We start from the raw sequence: 20,199 nt of genomic DNA, 5'->3' as shown, positions 1-20,199 counted from the left end.
TAAAATACACAATAGAATACATACGAAAGAAACAATAAAAACCAGCATAATAGATTTAAGAAAAAATGACAGTGGTGAGAGATTTTCAGTTTTGCAGGATTTTTGGAGAAAGCATGGCACTTGAGACAAAACACATTATATCCTATATCATTTTATATGAATTCCTCTTGTTTCTTTGAAGTACATTGTTTACAGCTTGTTGTTTTATTTTTTTGTGGCCATCTTGGTCTATATACTTATTGTTAAGTATACTATATACTTGTGTTCGAGCCCAGCTCTCGGCGTTGCTACCAGCTTGGCTGGTCATTCATACTAACACAATTGGCAGTGTTAGGGGTGGGAAAGCTGGTGGGTGGGGATTGTAAACAGCGACTCCTACAGTTCGGTCGGGGCGCCTGCTCAGCGAGGAAAGGATCTAAGGGGGGTAGTGTGATCCTTCCACACGTTACACCCTCTCAGTGAGAGTCCGCGCTGCCAGGTGAAAAGAAGCGGTTGATTGGCTACACATGTGTCGGAAGAAGCACGTGATAGCCTCCACTCTCCCAGACCGACTGTAGGGGGTAGAGTGCGCAGCGACCAGGAAGGGGATTGGGAATTGGCATAACAACTAACATTGGGATGGGAGAAAAACGGAGGAAAAAGGAGGGGGAAAAAGATAAAAAGAAAAAAGTATACTATATACTTATTGTTTATGTGTCTTGTAAGCCCATATGGGCTGGTCATACATCTCTGTAAGACACAAACATTTTAAATATCAATCAATCAATCAATCAATCAGTATACTTTCAGTGTTACCTCACGCATCCCAAAGACAACAAAGTCACATATCAATACATGAACAGTTGTTTATTTCTGTCATGACTTTCTGTGGCTTTAAAGATGCACGCCCCAGAGAATGGAATGCTGATACATGAAATACATTTTTGCAATCGTCATTAGTATGAGGTAGAAAATATAGCACTGTAACAAACTTCAGCAATAAATTTAATGTCGTAGGACTAAATCACAAGGTTTGAAGAAATACATTTTACGCAAAATGTACACTTAAAACTTGGAACCATATGATACTCAGTCCAAAAAGCAGAAGAAAAAAAAGATATTCCCTAGTATGGCAACTGCTTATGGTTAGTATTTTAAAGCCACAACATTTAAAATCTACATTTTGCATACAGCATTTAATAAAATGCATTTAAACAATGTCATGCACAGCAATGCACTATAAAAAAAATAATAACAATAACGCTCCGGGCAAACGGAGACATGATTATAAAACGCCGCTTAAAAGCGAATATGAACTCGATTGAATGAAATAAATTACATATACAAAGGTCCATTTTAGAAACAGTCTTTTCTAGGGTTTTGAACCCCAGATATTACAATTTACATTTATTTTCAGGGGAACAGAATAATTGTTGACTTCTTTTACATCCCTATTATCATTCACGTTGTTGCTGACTGTTGTTGAACAATAATACTATTTCCACATAGTATTCAAGACATTGGTACATTTGGGGCTGGTTCCTCCTTTCTCAGGGGAACCCTGCCCAATACGTACTTTAAGTACACTTTGTATGGGATGGGACACGCTAATTTGTTCACAACAAAAATCGGATTTAAAGTTTAAAAAAACTGAAAGTTTTAGTCAGCATGACTGCAGTGGAACGACACTACAAAAGCTGATTAATGTCACTTATAACAGAATGCAAATACCAACACAAGTGCAAAAACAGTAGCACAAGCTAAACATAACGAACTTTTCTTGAAACAAAATCTTTAAATTTGTCCCAATTCCTCTGAGGACAAGTGACACTGATAAATATACAAACACAAAAAGCAGATATATATAAAAAAAAAAAAAACGCTAAATTTAATATGAAACCGACACCAATAAATGCGACCGGAGAAAAAGATATACTGTGATTGACCAGTCTCAAACCCCGCCCTCTTTTCTTGATCCTCCAATCACAACTGTCGCTTCCCTCGTCCAAGTCGGTTGTGATTGGAGGATCGAGAAAAGAGGGCGGGTTTGAGATAGGTCCATTGATTGTCGTAAAGGGAAAAGTGGACGTGGCGATTGCACAGTTAACACTTGTGACATAATAACCATAATACAAACATCTCCTAATCCAGAAATAATCCAATTCTCCAACTACACATAATCTCTAGAGACACTACCCAGAAAAAAGCACACATTTTAAATTAGAAATAAATCTTTCTCTCAGTTTAACTGGGTGGCATAGTATGGCTACTACTATTAGCATAATCTTTAAGGCTCATTTTCATAATTTAAACTTTCAAACTTTATTTATCTGAGCCAGACCAAGCTGTGTAATATACATATCATCTATAATTAGAGCCTCTCAATTGAGAGGGATCTTTGTAATTCTAATTGTGGACAATTTAGTTAGAACTGAACTGTGACTCTGACTGATTTAAAATGCAAATATTGAATCTTAAAACGAGAGAGAATGGAATCGACAACTAGCTGACCTACATTCTTTAACTCTGGCTGTGTAGACCAAGCCATGCTCTACGTGGCGGAGCAATACAAAAACATTTAAATAATAATAATAATAATAATAATAATAATCACTTGATGGCATCTGAAAACATTTGTAGATTTTAAGGATCAAGGTTAGTTGCCGTTACACTGAGTTCTAGTACCTGATGTAGAAGTTGTCCTTTCAACCGTTAACAGTTAGGAAACAGAAAGCATCTTGTATATAGAACACATCTGTGCATCGCTGCTCTATTCCACATTATAAAGATAAAGTGTCAATTTCAAAATAGAAACAAAAGAAAAAAGTATTTCAAATGTATGTTTCCGTTTACTATTGTACAGTAATAACATTCAGATATAAGCCTTGGTTAGTCTTAGCCTATGACTTATTTAGGGAGCTACAATCATCCTTAAGCTTTCAACAGAACACACATTTGTTTAGAGGACCTAAAACAACATATTTCTCTCTTCCAATTGTAACAGGTCTTTTATTTCTAAACTGAAATAATACCAACATAAAGAAAGATTTTATAGCTTCAAATGACATTTCACTGTCATGTCAGCACCGAGAGATCTGTTAACCTAAAACGAGGGAAACGGTCCCACCCTGGAACTTTACTTCCAGTTCCACAGTGTACAGTAGGTGTTCTGTGTGTTTGTGGTAACCCTGGCAACTACAGCTATTTGATTAACCCTTTCACTAGTAACCACACTACCAAATGGTTAACCCTTTTCACTGCGACAATACAGAAGGTTGACCCTTTCACTGCCACACACGACAGAAGGTTAACCCTTTCACTACCACACTACAGACGGTTTAACCGTCTGTAGTGTGGTAGTGAAAGGGTTAACCTTCTGTCGTGTGGTAGTGAAAGGGTTCAACAGAAGACACTGTTACATGATGATGCACATGATCCGCAGAGCAAGGCTTGCAAACAACTTGAAAAAGGCTTAAGCTAAAAAATATATATATATATTTTAAATGAAAAGAAAAGTTGAATTCACATAACGAGGAATTTGCTTAAGTGCTAATGGTAGAAGAGAGAAGCCGACAGCACCAGCTGTAAATAGTCCTCGCTCTCCTAAAGTTAAATGCTCTCGATATCTGAACCAGAGAGACTTACAAAGCCCCGTGAAGTTATCTCGTCCAGAAAACATCCTCGTCCTCATCCCACAGCGTCTCCTCTCCCCCAGACGGACTCGTTCCAACAGCGTCTCTCGCGGATGGTTTCATGCATAACGACAAGACAAGAGTTATGGGACCGGCGGGGGCCAACAACAGCGTAAAAAGAATCCTGTTTGAGGGATGAAGGCGGTCTATGGAGTAGATTTACATCGTGTTTATAAACAGTTCTCCTGGTTCGGCGCCGGGTCTGATCGGGTGTCAGTCAGTCAGTCCGTGTGGTCGGAGGAGTCCGGGCTGTTGTACTCGGCCGTCTCCATCTTGAGGATGTAGGGAATGATGCTGTCGATGGAGACGCTGCCGATGAGGCCGGTGAAGAAGAGCTCCTCGGTGACGCTGGAGTTCATCAACCGCAGGGCCGGCAGGCGCGTCAGGATACGGGTTAACCTGGGGAGCCAAGCACAGACGCGTCAGGATAATACGGGTTAACCTGGGGAGCCAAGCACAGACGCGTCAGGATAATACGGGGTTAACCTGGGGAGCCAAGCACAGACGCGTCAGGATAATACGGGTTAACCTGGGGAGCCAAGCACAGACGCGTCAGGATAATACGGGTTAACCTGGGGAGCCAAGCACAGACGCGTCAGGATACGGGTTAACCTGGGGAGCCAAGCACAGAGACGCGTCAGGATAATACGGGTTAACCTGGGGAGCCAAGCACAGACGCGTCAGGATAATACGGGGTTAACCTGGGGAGCCAAGCACAGACGCGTCAGGATAATACGGGGTTAACCTGGGGAGCCAAGCACAGACGCGTCAGGATAATACGGGGTTAACCTGGGGAGCCAAGCACAGACGCGTCAGGGTAATACGGGGTTAACCTGGGGAGCCAAGCACAGACGCGTCAGGGTAATACGGGGTTAACCTGGGGAGCCAAGCACAGACGCGTCAGGGTAATACGGGGTTAACCTGGGGAGCCAAGCACAGACGCGTCAGGATAATACGGGGTTAACCTGGGGAGCCAAGCACAGACGCGTCAGGATACTACGGGTTAACCTGGGGAGCCAAGCACAGACGGGTTAACCTGGGGAGCCAAGCACAGACGCGTCAGGATAATACGGGTTAACCTGGGGAGCCAAGCACAGACGCGTCAGGATAATACGGGTTAACCTGGGGAGCCAAGCACAGACGCGTCAGGATAATACGGGTTAACCTGGGGAGCCAAGCACAGACGCGTCAGGATAATACGGGTTAACCTGGGGAGCCAAGCACAGACGCGTCAGGATAATACGGGTTAACCTGGGGAGCCAAGCACAGACGCGTCAGGATAATACGGGTTAACCTGGGGAGCCAAGCACAGACGCGTCAGGATAATACGGGTTAACCTGGGGAGCCAAGCACAGACGCGTCAGGGTAATACGGGTTAACCTGGGGAGCCAAGCACAGACGCGTCAGGATAATACGGGTTAACCTGGGGAGCCAAGCACAGACGCGTCAGGATAATACGGGTTAACCTGGGGAGCCAAGCACAGACGCGTCAGGATAATACGGGGTTAACCTGGGGAGCCAAGCACAGACGCGTCAGGATAATACGGGTTAACCTGGGGAGCCAAGCACAGACGCGTCAGGATGATACGGGTTAACCTGGGGAGCCAAGCACAGACGCGTCAGGATAATACGGGTTAACCTGGGGAGCCAAGCACAGACGCGTCAGGATAATACAGGGTTAACCTGGGGAGCCAAGCACAGACGCGTCAGGATAATACGGGGTTAACCTGGGGAGCCAAGCACAGACGCGTCAGGATAATACGGGTTAACCTGGGGAGCCAAGCACAGGCGCGTCAGGATAATACGGGTTAACCTGGGGAGCCAAGCACACAGACGCGTCAGGATAATACGGGTTAACCTGGGGAGCCAAGCACAGACGCGTCAGGATAATACGGGTTAACCTGGGGAGCCAAGCACAGACGCGTCAGGATAATACGGGTTAACCTGGGGAGCCAAGCACAGACGCGTCAGGATAATACGGGTTAACCTGGGGAGCCAAGCACAGACGCGTCAGGATAATACGGGTTAACCTGGGGGGAGCCAAGCACAGACGCGTCAGGATAATACGGGTTAACCTGGGGAGCCAAGCACAGACGCGTCAGGATAATACGGGTTAACCTGGGGAGCCAAGCACAGACGCGTCAGGATAATACGGGTTAACCTGGGGAGCCAAGCACATGTTGTGTCACTGTGAGGGTTAGATCAGCCCACGGGAGAGCAGCCTATAGGAGACCAGGAGACCAGCCTATAGGAGAGCAGCCTATAGGAGACCAGGAGAGCAGCCTATAGGAGAGCAGCCTATAGGAGACCAGGAGAGCAGCCTATAGGAGACCAGGAGACCAGCCTATAGGAGACCAGGAGAGCAGCCTATAGGAGAGCAGCCTATAGGAGACCAGGAGAGCAGCCTATAGGAGAGCAGCCTATAGGAGACCAGGAGAGCAGCCTATAGGAGAGCAGCCTATAGGAGACCAGGAGAGCAGCCTATAGGAGACCAGCCTATAGGAGACCAGGAGAGCAGCCTATAGGAGACCAGGAGACCAGCCTATAGGAGACCAGCCTATAGGAGACCAGGAGACCAGCCTATAGGAGACCAGCCTATAGGAGACCAGGAGAGCAGCCTATAGGAGACCAGGAGAGCAGCCTATAGGAGACCAGCCTATAGGAGACCAGCTTATAGGAGACCAGGAGAGCAGCCTATAGGAGACCAGCCTATAGGAGACCAGGAGAGCAGCCTATAGGAGACCAGCCTATAGGAGACCAGCTTATAGGAGACCAGGAGAGCAGCCTATAGGAGACCAGCCTATAGGAGACCAGGAGAGCAGCCTATAGGAGACCAGCCTATAGGAGACCAGCTTATAGGAGACCAGGAGAGCAGCCTATAGGAGACCAGGAGAGCAGCCTATAGAAGACCAGCCTATAGGAGACCAGCCTATAGGAGACCAGGGCCCTCATTTATCAACAATGCGTAGAAAGTGTTCTATTTCCGTTCCTACGCACGGAATTTAGAATGTGTGTACGCACAGAAATATTGGGATTTATCAACCGTGCGTACATGGGTCCTACGCTCCTCCGTGTTGATAAATACCATTTGTTCTTACCGTCAATGCTCGTGCATGATTATCCATATATGGTAATGAAACACCCCCCATGGGATGTGAAATAATGGACTAACCCGAGCGAACTCTGAGAAACTCCACGAGCGAGATTGTTCATCACTTGTACACGGTGATGTCAGATATCAACGACTCCCTAAGACCATTGCTGCAATTCTGCCTGGACAGCTCAAAATACTAATAAAGACCGTTAACCACTGTTTGGCGTTGGTGTGTCATTATAACCATGCTGGAATATGAATTAGTTCGATTGGCTACCGGGTATATGATACAATCTATTTTGTTGTGGCCGTGGCCAAAGCCAGGAGAGGCAGCGACGACGAGGGAAGAGAGCCGGGGTCCGGAACAGACTGAGGTCCAAACGACACAGAACCACATTGCCCAGCATATTGTTGGCCAATGTGCAATCGATAGGAAATAAACTGGACGACATCAGAGCACGGATCCAATTCCAGAGGGACATTCGGGACTGTAATGTCCTCTGTTTCACAGAAACTTGGCTGTCTCCAGATGTCCCGAATCATGCAATAGAACCGGCAGAACACTTCTTTGTCCTCCGCAAGGACCGGACGACAGAGTCACTAAAGACGAAAGGAGGCGGCATTGCCTTCATGATAAACAAGGAGTGGTGCGATATAGGCAACGCAAAGGAATTGTCTAACCACTGCTCCCCAGACCTGGAGTTCATCACGATCAAATGCCGACCCTTCTTTCTTCCGAGAGAGTTAACGTCCATCATCCTCATCGGAGTGTACATCCCACCACACTCGAACACTGGGGCCGCACTTTCAAAACTGCATGACGAGGTAAACAAACAACAGATAGCTAGCGTTGACGCTGCCATTCTGGTTCTGGGCGATTTCAACAGCGCGCGTCTTAAAAAGGTGTTGCCGAATTTCTATCAGCATGTGACCTGTCCCACCAGAGGCGAGAACATATTAGACCATGTATACTCGCAATTTAAGAATGGGTACAAGTCACAGGTTCTTAGCCCATTCGGTAAGTCCGATCACGCCGCCATTTTTCTTTTGCCAAAGTATAAACAAAGTCTCAAGCGAACGCCGGTGGTCTCGCGAGAGGTTAAGCGTTGGACCGTGACGTCAGAGGAGACACTCCAAGCTGCACTTGAATGCACAGACTGGAGGGTATTCCGTGATAACACAGCCAATATTAACGAATACACTGAAACGGTGCTGGACTTTGTCTGTACTCTGGTAGAAGAAACAATCCCCTCTACCACAATTAGAATCTACCCAAATCAAAAGCCCTGGGTAGATAAATCCGTCCGTGAGGCTCTGAAAGTGCGCACATCAGCCTACAACTCCGGCCTGGTGACAGGCAACATGGAAGAACACAAGACGGCAAGATACAACGTCAGGAGAGCAGTAATAGAGGCAAAACGGCGTTACAGGGATAAAGTTGAACTTCAGTTTAAACAGGCTGACTCTAGAGGCATGTGGCAGGGCCTCAGAACAATGACAGATTACAAAGGCACCTCCCTCAAGCTGAACAGTGACATATCCTTAGCAAATGATCTCAACTCCTTCTATGCGAGGTTTGAGGCTGTGAATAACAACACCAGCCTACAAACCACGGCAATGGGGGGGGGGGGGGGGGTCTGCTGATGGAGACTCAGTGTTCAGGGTAACAGAGCATGAGGTGAGACGGATCTTTAAAAAAGTGAATATCAGGAAGGCAGCAGAACCGGACGGCATCCCCGGCCGCGTCCTAAAAGTCTGTGCCGACCAACTGGCCCCGGTATTCACTGACATCTTCAACCTGTCCTTGGAACAGGCTGTCATCCCCACCTGTCTGAAGAAGTCCACCATCATCCCTGTACCCAAAAAATCTACGCCCGCTTGCCTCAACGACTACCGCCCTGTAGCCCTCACCTCCATAGCCATGAAGTGCTTTGCGAAGCTAGTGAAGGGCTACATCTGTTTCTCCCTCCCCATCAACCTGGACCCCCTGCAATTTGCATATCGCCCCAACAGGTCCACGGAGGACGCCATAGCCCATGTGCTGCACACAGCAGCATCACACCTGGACAAGAGGCAGGGGAACTATGTGAGAATGCTGTTCATCGACTACAGCTCAGCATTCAATACCATAGTCCCCTCCAAACTCATAGCCAAGCTCAGGGACCTGGGCTTGAACTATGACCTCTGCCAGTGGGTCTTGGACTTCCTGACGGGCAGATCCCAGGTGGTAAGAGCAGGCAACTGCACCTCCTCATCCATCACGCTCAACATAGGGGCCCCCCAGGGCTGTGTTCTGAGCCCCCTCCTCTACTCCCTGTACACACATGACTGCGTGGCACAGCGGAACAACAACACAATCATCAAATTTGCTGATGACACAGTAGTGGTGGGCCTGATCTCTGCCAACGACGAGAGGGCCTACCTGGAAGAGGTAGAAAATCTGTCACAGTGGTGTCAGGAGAACTGCCTCTCCCTGAACGTCAGCAAAACAAAAGAGATGATTGTGGACTTCAGGAGGTCGGGGGTCAAGGACTACAGCCCCCTCAGCATCGACGGGGCACCGGTTGAGAGAGTGAACAGTTTCAAGTACCTCGGAGCCCACATATCCGAGGACTTGACATGGACCACACACATTGACAGTGTTGTGAAGAAGGCACGACAACGCCTCTACTTCCTCAGGCGCCTAAGGAAGTTCCAAGTCAGTCAGAAGATCCTTAGGAACTTCTACTCATGTACAATAGAGAGCATCCTGACTGGCAACATCACCTCCTGGTTTGGGAATAGCACTGCACAAGACCGTAGCAGACTACAAAGAGTGACACGTTCAGCCGAACGCACAATTGGAGGGGGGCTTCCCACCCTCCAGAACATTTACAACAAGCGGTGCAGGGGGAAGGCTAAGAGAATTATTAAGGACTCGAGCCACCCGAACAACTGCCTCTTTGAACTGCTGCGGTCAGGCAAGCGATACCGGAGTCTTAAGGCGAGCACAGAAAGACTCAGAAGAAGCTTCTATCCCCAGGCCATCATGCTGCAAAACGAACAATAAACACTATGCAACAACCATCAAATGCACACAGCACACACACCCACACACTCACTTAAACAAACAACACACTGCAGCACCCACTTTAGATCACACAAACACACTTTATATTTATTGATAAAGGATTTGCACTACAACTCGTACACCTACTGTAAATTGTACCTAAATTGCACCTCATCCCATTTCTGCCTTGCACTACATAGTATTGTATATTAGTACACTGCATAGTATTGTATATTATATGGTAACTCAGTTACGTCTATTCTGCATCGAACATTGTACATATGTCTATACTGAACACTGTGACCTCATTTTTTTTACTTCTAATTTACATACTACAACTATGTTATTTTATTTCATTCTTGTCTTGCACAGTCTCTGGAGCGTAACAGTAAGAAGCATTTTGTATAAAAGTATTCTGTACTTCTGTATGACAACTATTAAAGAAACTTGAACTTGAAACTTGTTGTCGGTATTAGGTAGCCTATATGAATTACATATAATAGCAGCCAGCCCATAGCCTACATTATGCAACAGTAACTTGCGCATATATAATAGCACATGGCACAGCCCTGCGAACCCTGCACAATAAACTAACTTGATCATTAATCTAGCTGTTGTATCTTTACGCTTATGAAAACATTAAATAATATGTATATCTATAGGCCGTCGCTTTGCATTAATAGCCTATAATCTCAAATGGCATTTAATGGCTGTCCGACTCCTCGCTATCCTTGCGGACGGACCAGTATACCTTATATCATATCATATTCATATTCATATTGATATCATAGTTTACTCTATCAGCCTACCCTAATACGTTCTTTGTTAGAACTCAACTCGTTATTATTTTGCGCATAGATTGCAGAAATACGGGAACGTTTTGATTTATATTTAAAAGGCTTTGACATTGTAAAACTAAATAAGTGAAATTCTGTAAGCAGAATACAAGTCATATCACCCACACGATATATGCTCTGTATCCAGAGCATGTATGCTTTTAATTAATTTAAGACACATTTATTGCAAGGGTTTTGTAATACACATACACTCAACAAATAACCTCTGTTCTCGTTGCAATGCGTTTTTTATTCTTTCTTATACAGTAGGAAGGGGGAAGAACACTATATTGTGCGTGTTCATATGACTTGTATTCTGCTTACACCTTCGGGGTTCCACTTGTTTCGTTTAACGTTATGGCAAAGCCTTTTATTAATCAAAACGTTCCCGTGTTTCTGCGGTCTGTGCGCAAAATAATAACGAGCTTATTTCCGCGTTGTAATCATATTCTACCACCGGGCGTCAGGTACGCATGCTCCGAGCTGTGCGTAGATATATGCACAAAGTCAAGCACAAGTTAAAATTGATAAGTCCCACACTTTGCTTAGAAATGATAGTACGCATGGGTTACGCACATATCTGTGCGTACGCAACGTTGATAAATGAGGGCCCAGGAGAGCAGTCAAGCTTTCTAACCAAGCAGGGTCCATTTGTTTATAGCTAAATAAATTGTGATTGAATGGAAAAATAAAATGGGCACTTGAGATGAAAGGGAGCTATCAATCATTATGATCTGCCCCCACAATCCTGAGAAATGGTCTGAGCAGCCAGATGAGCTGTGTTTTATAATAGTTATTAATGTTGTTAATCATTCAAACTTGGCTGGGTGGTGTTTTTTCTGTGGTGTATTATTATTTATTATTTTTCACATTACTCCGACTTTAAGGGTGAGAGTTGTAGAGTAGTAGTAGTTTATTGTCACGTATAAAGTACAAGTACATTACAGTGTGATGCTTGGTTCATACACATACAGCTCATTATAGTAATATTCCACAATTATTACAGTTGGTAGTAATAATGGCACACATAAATTCACACCAACATACGCATTTGTTGATACATGCAGGACTAAGTCTTGAGACCGAAGTATGTGTATCACCGCTGCCATGTTACCGGCGCGGAAACCTCCAAATACGATATTAGGGCCATGACACTGATAATATTGCCATTCTAAATGGTCTGTGATATACCTCAAAGGGTAATTCCTGTTAATTTCATGTGATAGTCCGATGGTTCTTTGATGGTCTGAGTGAGAGTAGTCTAAGAACTGGGTGAGACTGCTAATGCTAATTTATTGAAAATCAAATCAAATCCTCATAACCTCAAAATCCATTTAGAATCTGAAACCATGTGCATGGTTACAGCCCTGATGTACCTGTAGCCGTCGTCAGGATAGGTCTTCTGCACGTAGTCCTGCAGCTCCATCAACGCCTTCTCCTGGAACGTCTCCACCTGGCTGCCGCTGTCCAGGCCTGGGTGGTCTGTCAGGAGAAACACACAAATAAAATAAAATCAAATTTATTTGTAAGGCCCGACAACACACGTTAATGTCCCCATGGGCCGGACACGTCTTCTTTAAACAAGTCAAGAAGAAACATCACAGGGGGCGGCTGGGTGGCGCAGCGGACTAAGTGCTCGTCACCAACGCGAGAGACACTGGTATCGAATCCGGCTGTCGGCGTTGCCTCCGGCTTGGCCCGGCCGTCATACTGGCTCAGTCCTGCGTGACCAGGAAAAAAAGCTGTAAAATGCTAATAAAGATAATAAAAAAAATTATAAAAAAGACTCCAGCCACCCAAACAACTGCCTCCTTGAACTGCTGCGGTAGGCAAGCGCTACCGGAGTCTCATGGCCGGCACAGGAGACTCAGAAGGAGCTTCTATCCCCAGGCCATCAGGATGCTCAATGTGGACTCTATGCAACACTAACCCAGCGCCATCTACATTCATTGCACACACATCCACATGCACACACTCACTTTAAACACTCACCTTTAACATTCACTTTTTAACACCACCATATTTTATCTATTTATTACAAAAATATTTGCACTACATCTCTACCTCATTTTTGCATTTTGTACTTTAGTTTTGTATATTGTATATTTTGTATAGTGTTTGGTCTTTATTCTTTTTACTGTATGAAGCACAATCTCAGGAGGCTCATACAGACCCAAGCATTTCACTGTAATGTACCTTATATGTGACAAATAAAACAAAACTTGAAACTTGAAACATTAGACACAGCCATTCCCTAAAAGGCACGAGTCTCGTTCACCAGACATATCATCACTCAGCCATCACAAAATCACTGACCTATCATCACTCAGCCATCACAAAATCACTGACCTATCATCACTCAGCCAAGGCTGGCCTCACCCCCATCACAAAATCACTGACCTATCATCGCTCAGCCATCGCTGAGCAACAAATCTTTCTTAATCAATGATCTAATAACTGAAAAGAATTTGCAATGCATGTTCCTAGTCGAGACCTGGCTAAATTAGAAGCCTGCCCTCCAAATTATAAGTATTATCAATCGGTCAGACAAAATAGGAAAGGGGGAGGGGTTGCCGCTATTTTATCTACATGGTTTGTATGTAATGACATTGACATGGGTGAATTTATATCATTTGAATATCTTGCTATTGAGCTCAAAGTTTAACTGTCTTTGCTCATCATCACATTGTACCGGCCACCAAAATACTCATCAATATTTCTGCAGGAATTCTCAGAGCTAAGGGTTAGGGTTAGTGTTAGTTAGGGTGTTCTCACCAGGGCTGAACAGGTAGGGTTAGTGTTAGTTAGGGTGTTCTCACCAGGGCTGAACAGGTAGGGTTAGTGTTAGTGTTCTCACCAGGGCTGAACAGGTAGGGTTAGTGTTAGTGTTAGTGTTCTCACCAGGGCTGAACAGGTAGTGTTAGTGTTAGTGTTCTCACCAGGGCTGAACAGGTAGGGTTAGTGTTAGTGTTCTCACCAGGGCTGAACAGGTAGGGTTAGTGTTCTCACCAGGGCTGAACAGGTAGGGTTAGTGTTAGTGTTCTCACCAGGGCTGAACAGGTAGGGTTAGTGTTAGTGTTAGTGTTCTCACCAGGGCTGAACAGGTAGGGTTAGTGTTAGTGTTCTCACCAGGGCTGAACAGGTAGGGTTAGTGTTAGTGTTCTCACCAGGGCTGAACAGGTAGGGTCAGGGTCAGGGGTCAGGGTTCTCACCAGGGCTGAACAGGTAGGGTCAGGGTCAGGGGTCAGGGTTCTCACCAGGGCTGAACAGGTAGGGTCAGGGGTCAGGGTTCTCACCAGGGCTGAACAGGTAGGGTCAGGGGTCAGGGTTCTCACCAGGGCTGAACAGGTAGGGTCAGGGTCAGGGGTCAGGGTTCTCACCAGGGCTGAACAGGTAGGGTTAGTGTTAGTGTTCTCACCAGGGCTGAACAGGTAGGGTTAGTGTTAGTGTTCTCACCAGGGCTGAACAGGTAGGGTTAGTGTTAGTGTTAGGTAGGGCTGGGCGATTAATCGATTTTATCGATTAATTCGAATTAATGATTTAGGACGATTTTGAAAAATTTAAATCGATTTAAAAAAATATATATATATATATAACGGTATATATATTTTCTTTTTTTTCAAGAGTCGCCTTTTATTTTACAAAAAGTGATGTTTGGTGAAAGTTAGATTTGCACTTTATTAATCCCAATAGGGAAATGTATTCTTGTTTGATGATCAAGAGGCACCTTTTATTTGTTTTAAGTGAAGTTTGGTGAAAAAGCAAGTTATTGCACTATTAATCCCAATAGGGACATTCATCTTTGTTTGATCAAGAGTAACCTTTTATATTGTGAAGATTGGTGAAAGTTAGGTTTGCACTTCAATCCCAATAGGGAAATTCATCTTAGTTTGATAATAAAAAATAAAAATAAAAGCTTATTTGAATGATTTCCTTGGTGTTTCTAGTTTTCAAGAGAAGAAAATCGATTAAAATCGTAAATCGGATTTCTTTTATAATTATTTTATCAGAGATTAGATTTTTAGGCCATATCGCCCCGCCATAGTGTTAGTGTTCTCACCAGGGCTGAACAGGTAGGGTTAGTGTTAGTGTTCTCACCAGGGCTGAACAGGTAGGGTCAGGGGTCAGGGTTCTCACCAGGGCTGAACAGGTAGGGTCAGGGGTCAGGGTTCTCACCAGGGCTGAACAGGTAGGGTCAGGGGTCAGGGTTCTCACCAGGGCTGAACAGGTAGGGTCAGGGGTCAGGGTTCTCACCAGGGCTGAACAGGTAGGGTCAGGGTCAGGGGTCAGGGTTCTCACCAGGGCTGAACAGGTAGGGTCAGGGGTCAGGGTTCTCACCAGGGCTGAACAGGTAGGGTCAGGGTCAGGGGTCAGGGTTCTCACCAGGGCTGAACAGCACGATGGCCTTCAGGTAGGCGTACTCGTAGCTGTCCGTCTCCACCCGCAGCATGCTGTTACAGAACTCCTGCAGCTTCCAGATGTGCTCCATCACCTGCTTCACCCGCTCCCCGGACACCTTGTCTGCAGGGTTAAGAGAGGATGTCAAGGTCAAAGGTTGATCAGGTTTCCCACAGACATTGCAAAATGAAATTCAAGGACTTTTAAGTAAATCAAATCAAATCAAATGTATTTGTAAGGCCCGACAACACACGTTAATGTCCCCATGGGCCGTACACGTCTTCTTTAAACAAGTCAAGAAGAAACATAACAATAAGTCAAGAACAGAACAAGAACACCATAAGGTCCAACAAATTTAAAATAAATGCAAATAAATGAAAGAATGCAAGCACTCCCAGACATGCCCCACGCGAAGGTAAGGAAAAACTCACTAAAACCTAACAATAGGGAAAAATGCTCCACAGGCAGTGTGGAGGAGAGAAACCTTAGAAGGGCCGTTCAAGGGGGGATCTCCCTTCTTAGATGTCGGTGATAGTAGTGTTGCAATAAAACAGGCGAAACAGTTGGTAAGCATGCACTCATGTGTGTAATGAAACACAGATAAGTGCATGCAATAGCAACTGAACATTTTGAAAGATTAAAGATAGAGCTGATAGCGAATCTATTTGAGGCACAGGGGCGGCGCAAAGAGGGTCACGTCCTCCCCGTCTTAATCACGGGACATTCAACACTCCGGTCATTGCTCCGAGACAGCCGGAGACAGGGAGATAGGGGGCGGCGCAGAGAGGGTCGCAACCTCCCCGACATCATCGCGGGACGTCCAGCACTCCGGTCACCACTACGAGGCCGCCGGAGACAGGGAGACTTTTCCAAGCACTGTTTTTCATTTTCAAGGATGTCACTCGAAGGATACAATTCACGTTTAAATGCAGTTTTTTTTTAAGCATCTTCTTGGCCTGCTTGCCAGCTTAGAGCATCACACGCGAAGAAATGAGGAAAAGCAGTTGGAGCGCACGAGAAATGTATTTCATGGATGAACAAAACATTCAATGCGAATGGTTGATTTGAATTTCAAGGAAGAAATTGGCTGTTTTCAAGGAATTCCAGGTGTTGACTTTTTTTTGTTATCAAGCACTTTAAGCACTTCAAGGACCTTGTGTGAACCCTGTTAATGCCAAGTTTAAAGGTCAAACATAAAAGAGATCTTGGGAGGTGTGACAGTAATTACCAATTATTTGCTTGTTCTATTCCCCATCAATCTATCATCCATAGCAACACCATATGTCACCACAGCCTGATGGGGATCCCCTTTGAACTGCCCCTCTGAGGTTTCTCCCCCTTTTCCCCCTGTTGCTAGGTTACAGGGAGTTGTTCCTTATCTTCATTGGGGAAAGTCTGGATGGTGTTCTAAAATTGTGGATTTGATGGGTGTGTTTTTTTTTTTTTTTATTATTGTGGATCTATTGTGATGTTTAAGTTTAAGTTTATTTGGATCCCCATTAGCCACAGCAGTGCTGGGGCTATTCTTCCTGGGGTCCATAACACATAAAATACAGTTACAGACGTATACACTCACAACATTTACATGTCATACAGACAATTAAAACAACAATAAAAACCCTTATACACTCATAACATTTACATGACATACAGACCATTAAAACAACAATAAAAACCCTTATACACTCACAACATTTACATGTCATACAGACAATTAAAACAACAGTAAAAACCCCTAATCAAATTCATAATACAATATAAAAATACAAAATTATACAATATTTTAATAATATATCCCTATCAGACACATGCCTTTTCATCCATATATACCTATCTCTTTATCAGACACATACATTTTAATTTACGTACACACTATCTATTAGGGAATGTCAATTTCTTTGGTTGAAAATGTTGTTTTACCACGATTTTGAAACGGCATTTACTATTCTCCTGCTTAACATGTCTGGGAAGAGAGTTCCATTCCTGCATACCACGGAACATGACAGTTCGCTTCATTGCATTCGACCTCACTTTTGGAAGTGTAAAACCTCGTGCAAAACCTCGTGATGTTACTTGTTGATCTGTGAAGCCTGTCGAGGCAACGTGTTGTAATTTTGGGTTTTATATACAAATACATTTGATTTGCATTTGTTACTCGATAGGAATGTTTTTAACATGGGTTGTATTCACAAGATCATAATAGATTGTATGATATTGATCATAATTATGTGTTCTTGGGGGACTGACCGTTCCGGGGGGGGGGGTTCACATGCCTTCGAGCGACATTGTACTTTTGTACTTATTTTATGCCATTATGCCATACTGTTGAACTACACTGTGGTGTCCTCTGCCCCTAGTGTCACACTGTTGAACTACACTGTGGTGTCCTCTGTCCCTAGTGTCACACTGTTGAACTACACTGTGGTGTCCTCTGCCCCTAGTGTCACACTGTTGAACTACACTGTGGTGTCCTCTGTCCCTAGTGTCACACTGTTGAACTACACTGTGGTGTCCTCTGCCCCTAGTGTCACACTGTTGAACTACACTGTAGTGTCCTCTGCCCCTAGTGTCACACTGTTGAACTACACTGTAGTGTCCTCTGCCCTAGTGTCACACTGTTGAACTACACTGTGGTGTCCTCTGCCCCTAGTGTCACACTGTTGAACTACACTGTGGTGTCCTCTGCCCCTAGTGTCACACTGTTGAACTACACTGTAGTGTCCTCTGCCCCTAGTGTCACACTGTTGAAACTACACTGTGGTGTCCTCTGCCCCTAGTGTCACACTGTTGAACTACACTGTGGTGTCCTCTGCCCCTAGTGTCACACTGTTGAACTACACTGTGGTGTCCTCTGCCCCTAGTGTCACACTGTTGAACTACACTGTGGTGTCCTCTGCCCCTAGTGTCACACTGTTGAACTACACTGTGGTGTCCTCTGCCCCTAGTGTCACACTGTTGAACTACACTGTGGTGTCCTCTGCCCCTCACCACACTGTGGTCAGACTGAGGGCCGTACCGTCCTGGATGCTGCTCTGAAGGTGGTTGATGATGGCAGCTAAGATGGTGGACAGGTCCCATAACGTGAGCGCACTGAGACAGACCCAGAGTGAACAGTTCATTCCAGCAGGCCCGCACCAGACTGGTGTTCACCTCCTGACTGTGGGAGAGAGAGAGGGGGGAGAGAGAGAGAGGAGAGAGAGAGAGAGAGAAGAGAGAGAGAGAGAGAGAGAGATGAGAGAGATGAGAGAGAGAGAGAGAGAGAGAGGGGGGGGGAGAGAGAGAGAGAGAGAGAGAGAGAGAGAGAGAGAGAGAGAGAGAGAGAGAAGAGAGAGAGAGAGAGAGAGAGAGAGAGGGGGGGAGAGAGAGAGAGAGAGAGATGGGGGGGGGAGAGAGAAACAGAGAGGAGAGAGAGGGGAGATGTTGGGGGGGGGGGGGAGAGAGAGGAGAGAGAGAGAGAGAGAGAGAGAGAGAGAGAGAGAGAGGGGGGGGGGGAGAGAGAGAGAGGGGGGGGGGAGAGAGAGGGGGGGGGGGAGGAGAGAATGAGAGAGAGAGAGAGAGAGAGAGAGAGAGGGGGGGGGAGAGAGAGAGAAAAGGGGGGGGGTGTTAGAGGGAGAGGGAAAGGAGGAGAGAGAGAGAGAGATTCAGATTTAGATTCAGAGTTTTATTTGCCACATGGGAAGCAATACAATCATACAGTTGTTCATACTAAATCATAAATAACGTTCTTACCACACGGGCAGCAGGAGCAGGAAGAAGAATAACTCTTATAGTTACCTGCCCCCTATTATATTATTATTATACTTATAGTTACCTGCCCCCTGTTCCTAAACTAAACAAGTATTACTTGATGGTCGGCGTACAACATCATTTACACAAAATGATCATTCCTTACCATATACAAAGAAACAAACAATCCACAGATTAAACGAGAGAGAGAGAAAGAGAGAGAGAGAGAGAGAGAGAGACAAGTGCTGGGGGCGCGGTCACAAATATAGAGGATGATGATGCACATCCTGTTGTTGAGCTTAGAAAACACGGACACACACAGACACACACACACACACACACACACACACAGACACACACAGACACACACAGACACACACAGACACACACAGACACACAGACACACAGAGGAGCTGGTAGTGACTGACAGTTTCCTCACCCGAGAGCAGAGAAGGCGGGGATGGAGCGCGCCCAGTGCATGGACAGGAAGAGGAGGCGGGACGCTGACTCACAGATGTAGTGAACGTTCAGATACTCAGGCATGGGACTGGGCATCGTCAGCTGTCAGTCAGGAAGGAAGAAGAATAACAAGTATTATGATCATAAATATATTCAGATGCTCAGGCATGGGACCGGGCATAGTCAGCTGTCAGTCAGGAAGGAAGAAGAATAACAAGTATTATGATCATAAATATATTCAGATGCTCAGGCATGGGACTGGGCATAGTCAGCTGTCAGTCAGGAAGGAAGAAGAATAACAAGTATTATGATCATAAATATATTCAGATACTCAGGCATGGGACTGGGCAGTCAGCTGTCAGTCAGGAAGGAAGAAGAATAACAAGTACCGGTATTATGATCATAAATATATTCAGATACTCAGGCATGGGACCTGGCATAGTCAGCTGGAAGAATAATAACAAGTATTATGATCATAAATATATTCAAATACTGGACATAGTCAATTATTATGCATTTAGCATTTTGTTTGCATTTTGTACTTTAGTTTTGTATAGTGTTTTGGTCTTTATTCTTAAATTACTTTTTTTTTACTGTATGAAGCACATTCTCAGGAGGCTCATACAGAACCAAGCATTTCACTGTAATATACCTTCCCTTTCACTACCACACTACCAAAGCATTTCACTGTGACAATACAGAAGGTTAACCCTTTCACAACCACACTACAGAAGGTTAACCCTTTCACAACCACACTACAGAAGGTTAACCCTTTCACTACCACTACAGACGGTTAACCCTTTCACTACCACACTACAGACTGTTAACCCTTTCACTACCACACTACAGGTTAACCCTTTCACTACCACACTACAGAAGGTTAACCCTTTCACTACCACACTACAGACGGTGTGGTAGTGAAAGGGTTAAATGTGACAAATAAAACCAAACTTTAGAAACAACCAC

The 20,199-nt window shown here is 45.0% G+C and overlaps 1 protein-coding gene across 1 annotated transcript in view; it reads right to left on the bottom strand.

The window, feature by feature from the left end:
• Window positions 1-3,389: 3,389 nt before the first annotated feature.
• LOC311243382 (nuclear receptor subfamily 2 group C member 2-like) overlaps window positions 3,390-20,199 on the bottom strand; it is a 38,915-nt gene continuing 22,105 nt past the window's right edge. Inside the window, 6 exon segments of the mRNA XM_084332598.1 lie at window positions 3,390-4,070; window positions 12,027-12,132; window positions 15,034-15,171; window positions 18,065-18,122; window positions 18,124-18,205; window positions 19,214-19,335. Coding sequence (XP_084188724.1) covers window positions 3,893-4,070; window positions 12,027-12,132; window positions 15,034-15,171; window positions 18,065-18,122; window positions 18,124-18,205; window positions 19,214-19,335 — 684 coding nt within the window. The 3' untranslated portion in view covers window positions 3,390-3,892.

The sequence above is a fragment of the Notolepis coatsorum genome, assembly GCF_963971535.1.
Source record: "Notolepis coatsorum genome assembly, chromosome: 17".
NCBI classification, from domain to species: domain Eukaryota; kingdom Metazoa; phylum Chordata; class Actinopteri; order Aulopiformes; family Paralepididae; genus Notolepis; species Notolepis coatsorum.
Note: the sequence above shows the minus strand (reverse complement) of the source record. Positions and strands in the feature narration are given on the sequence as shown.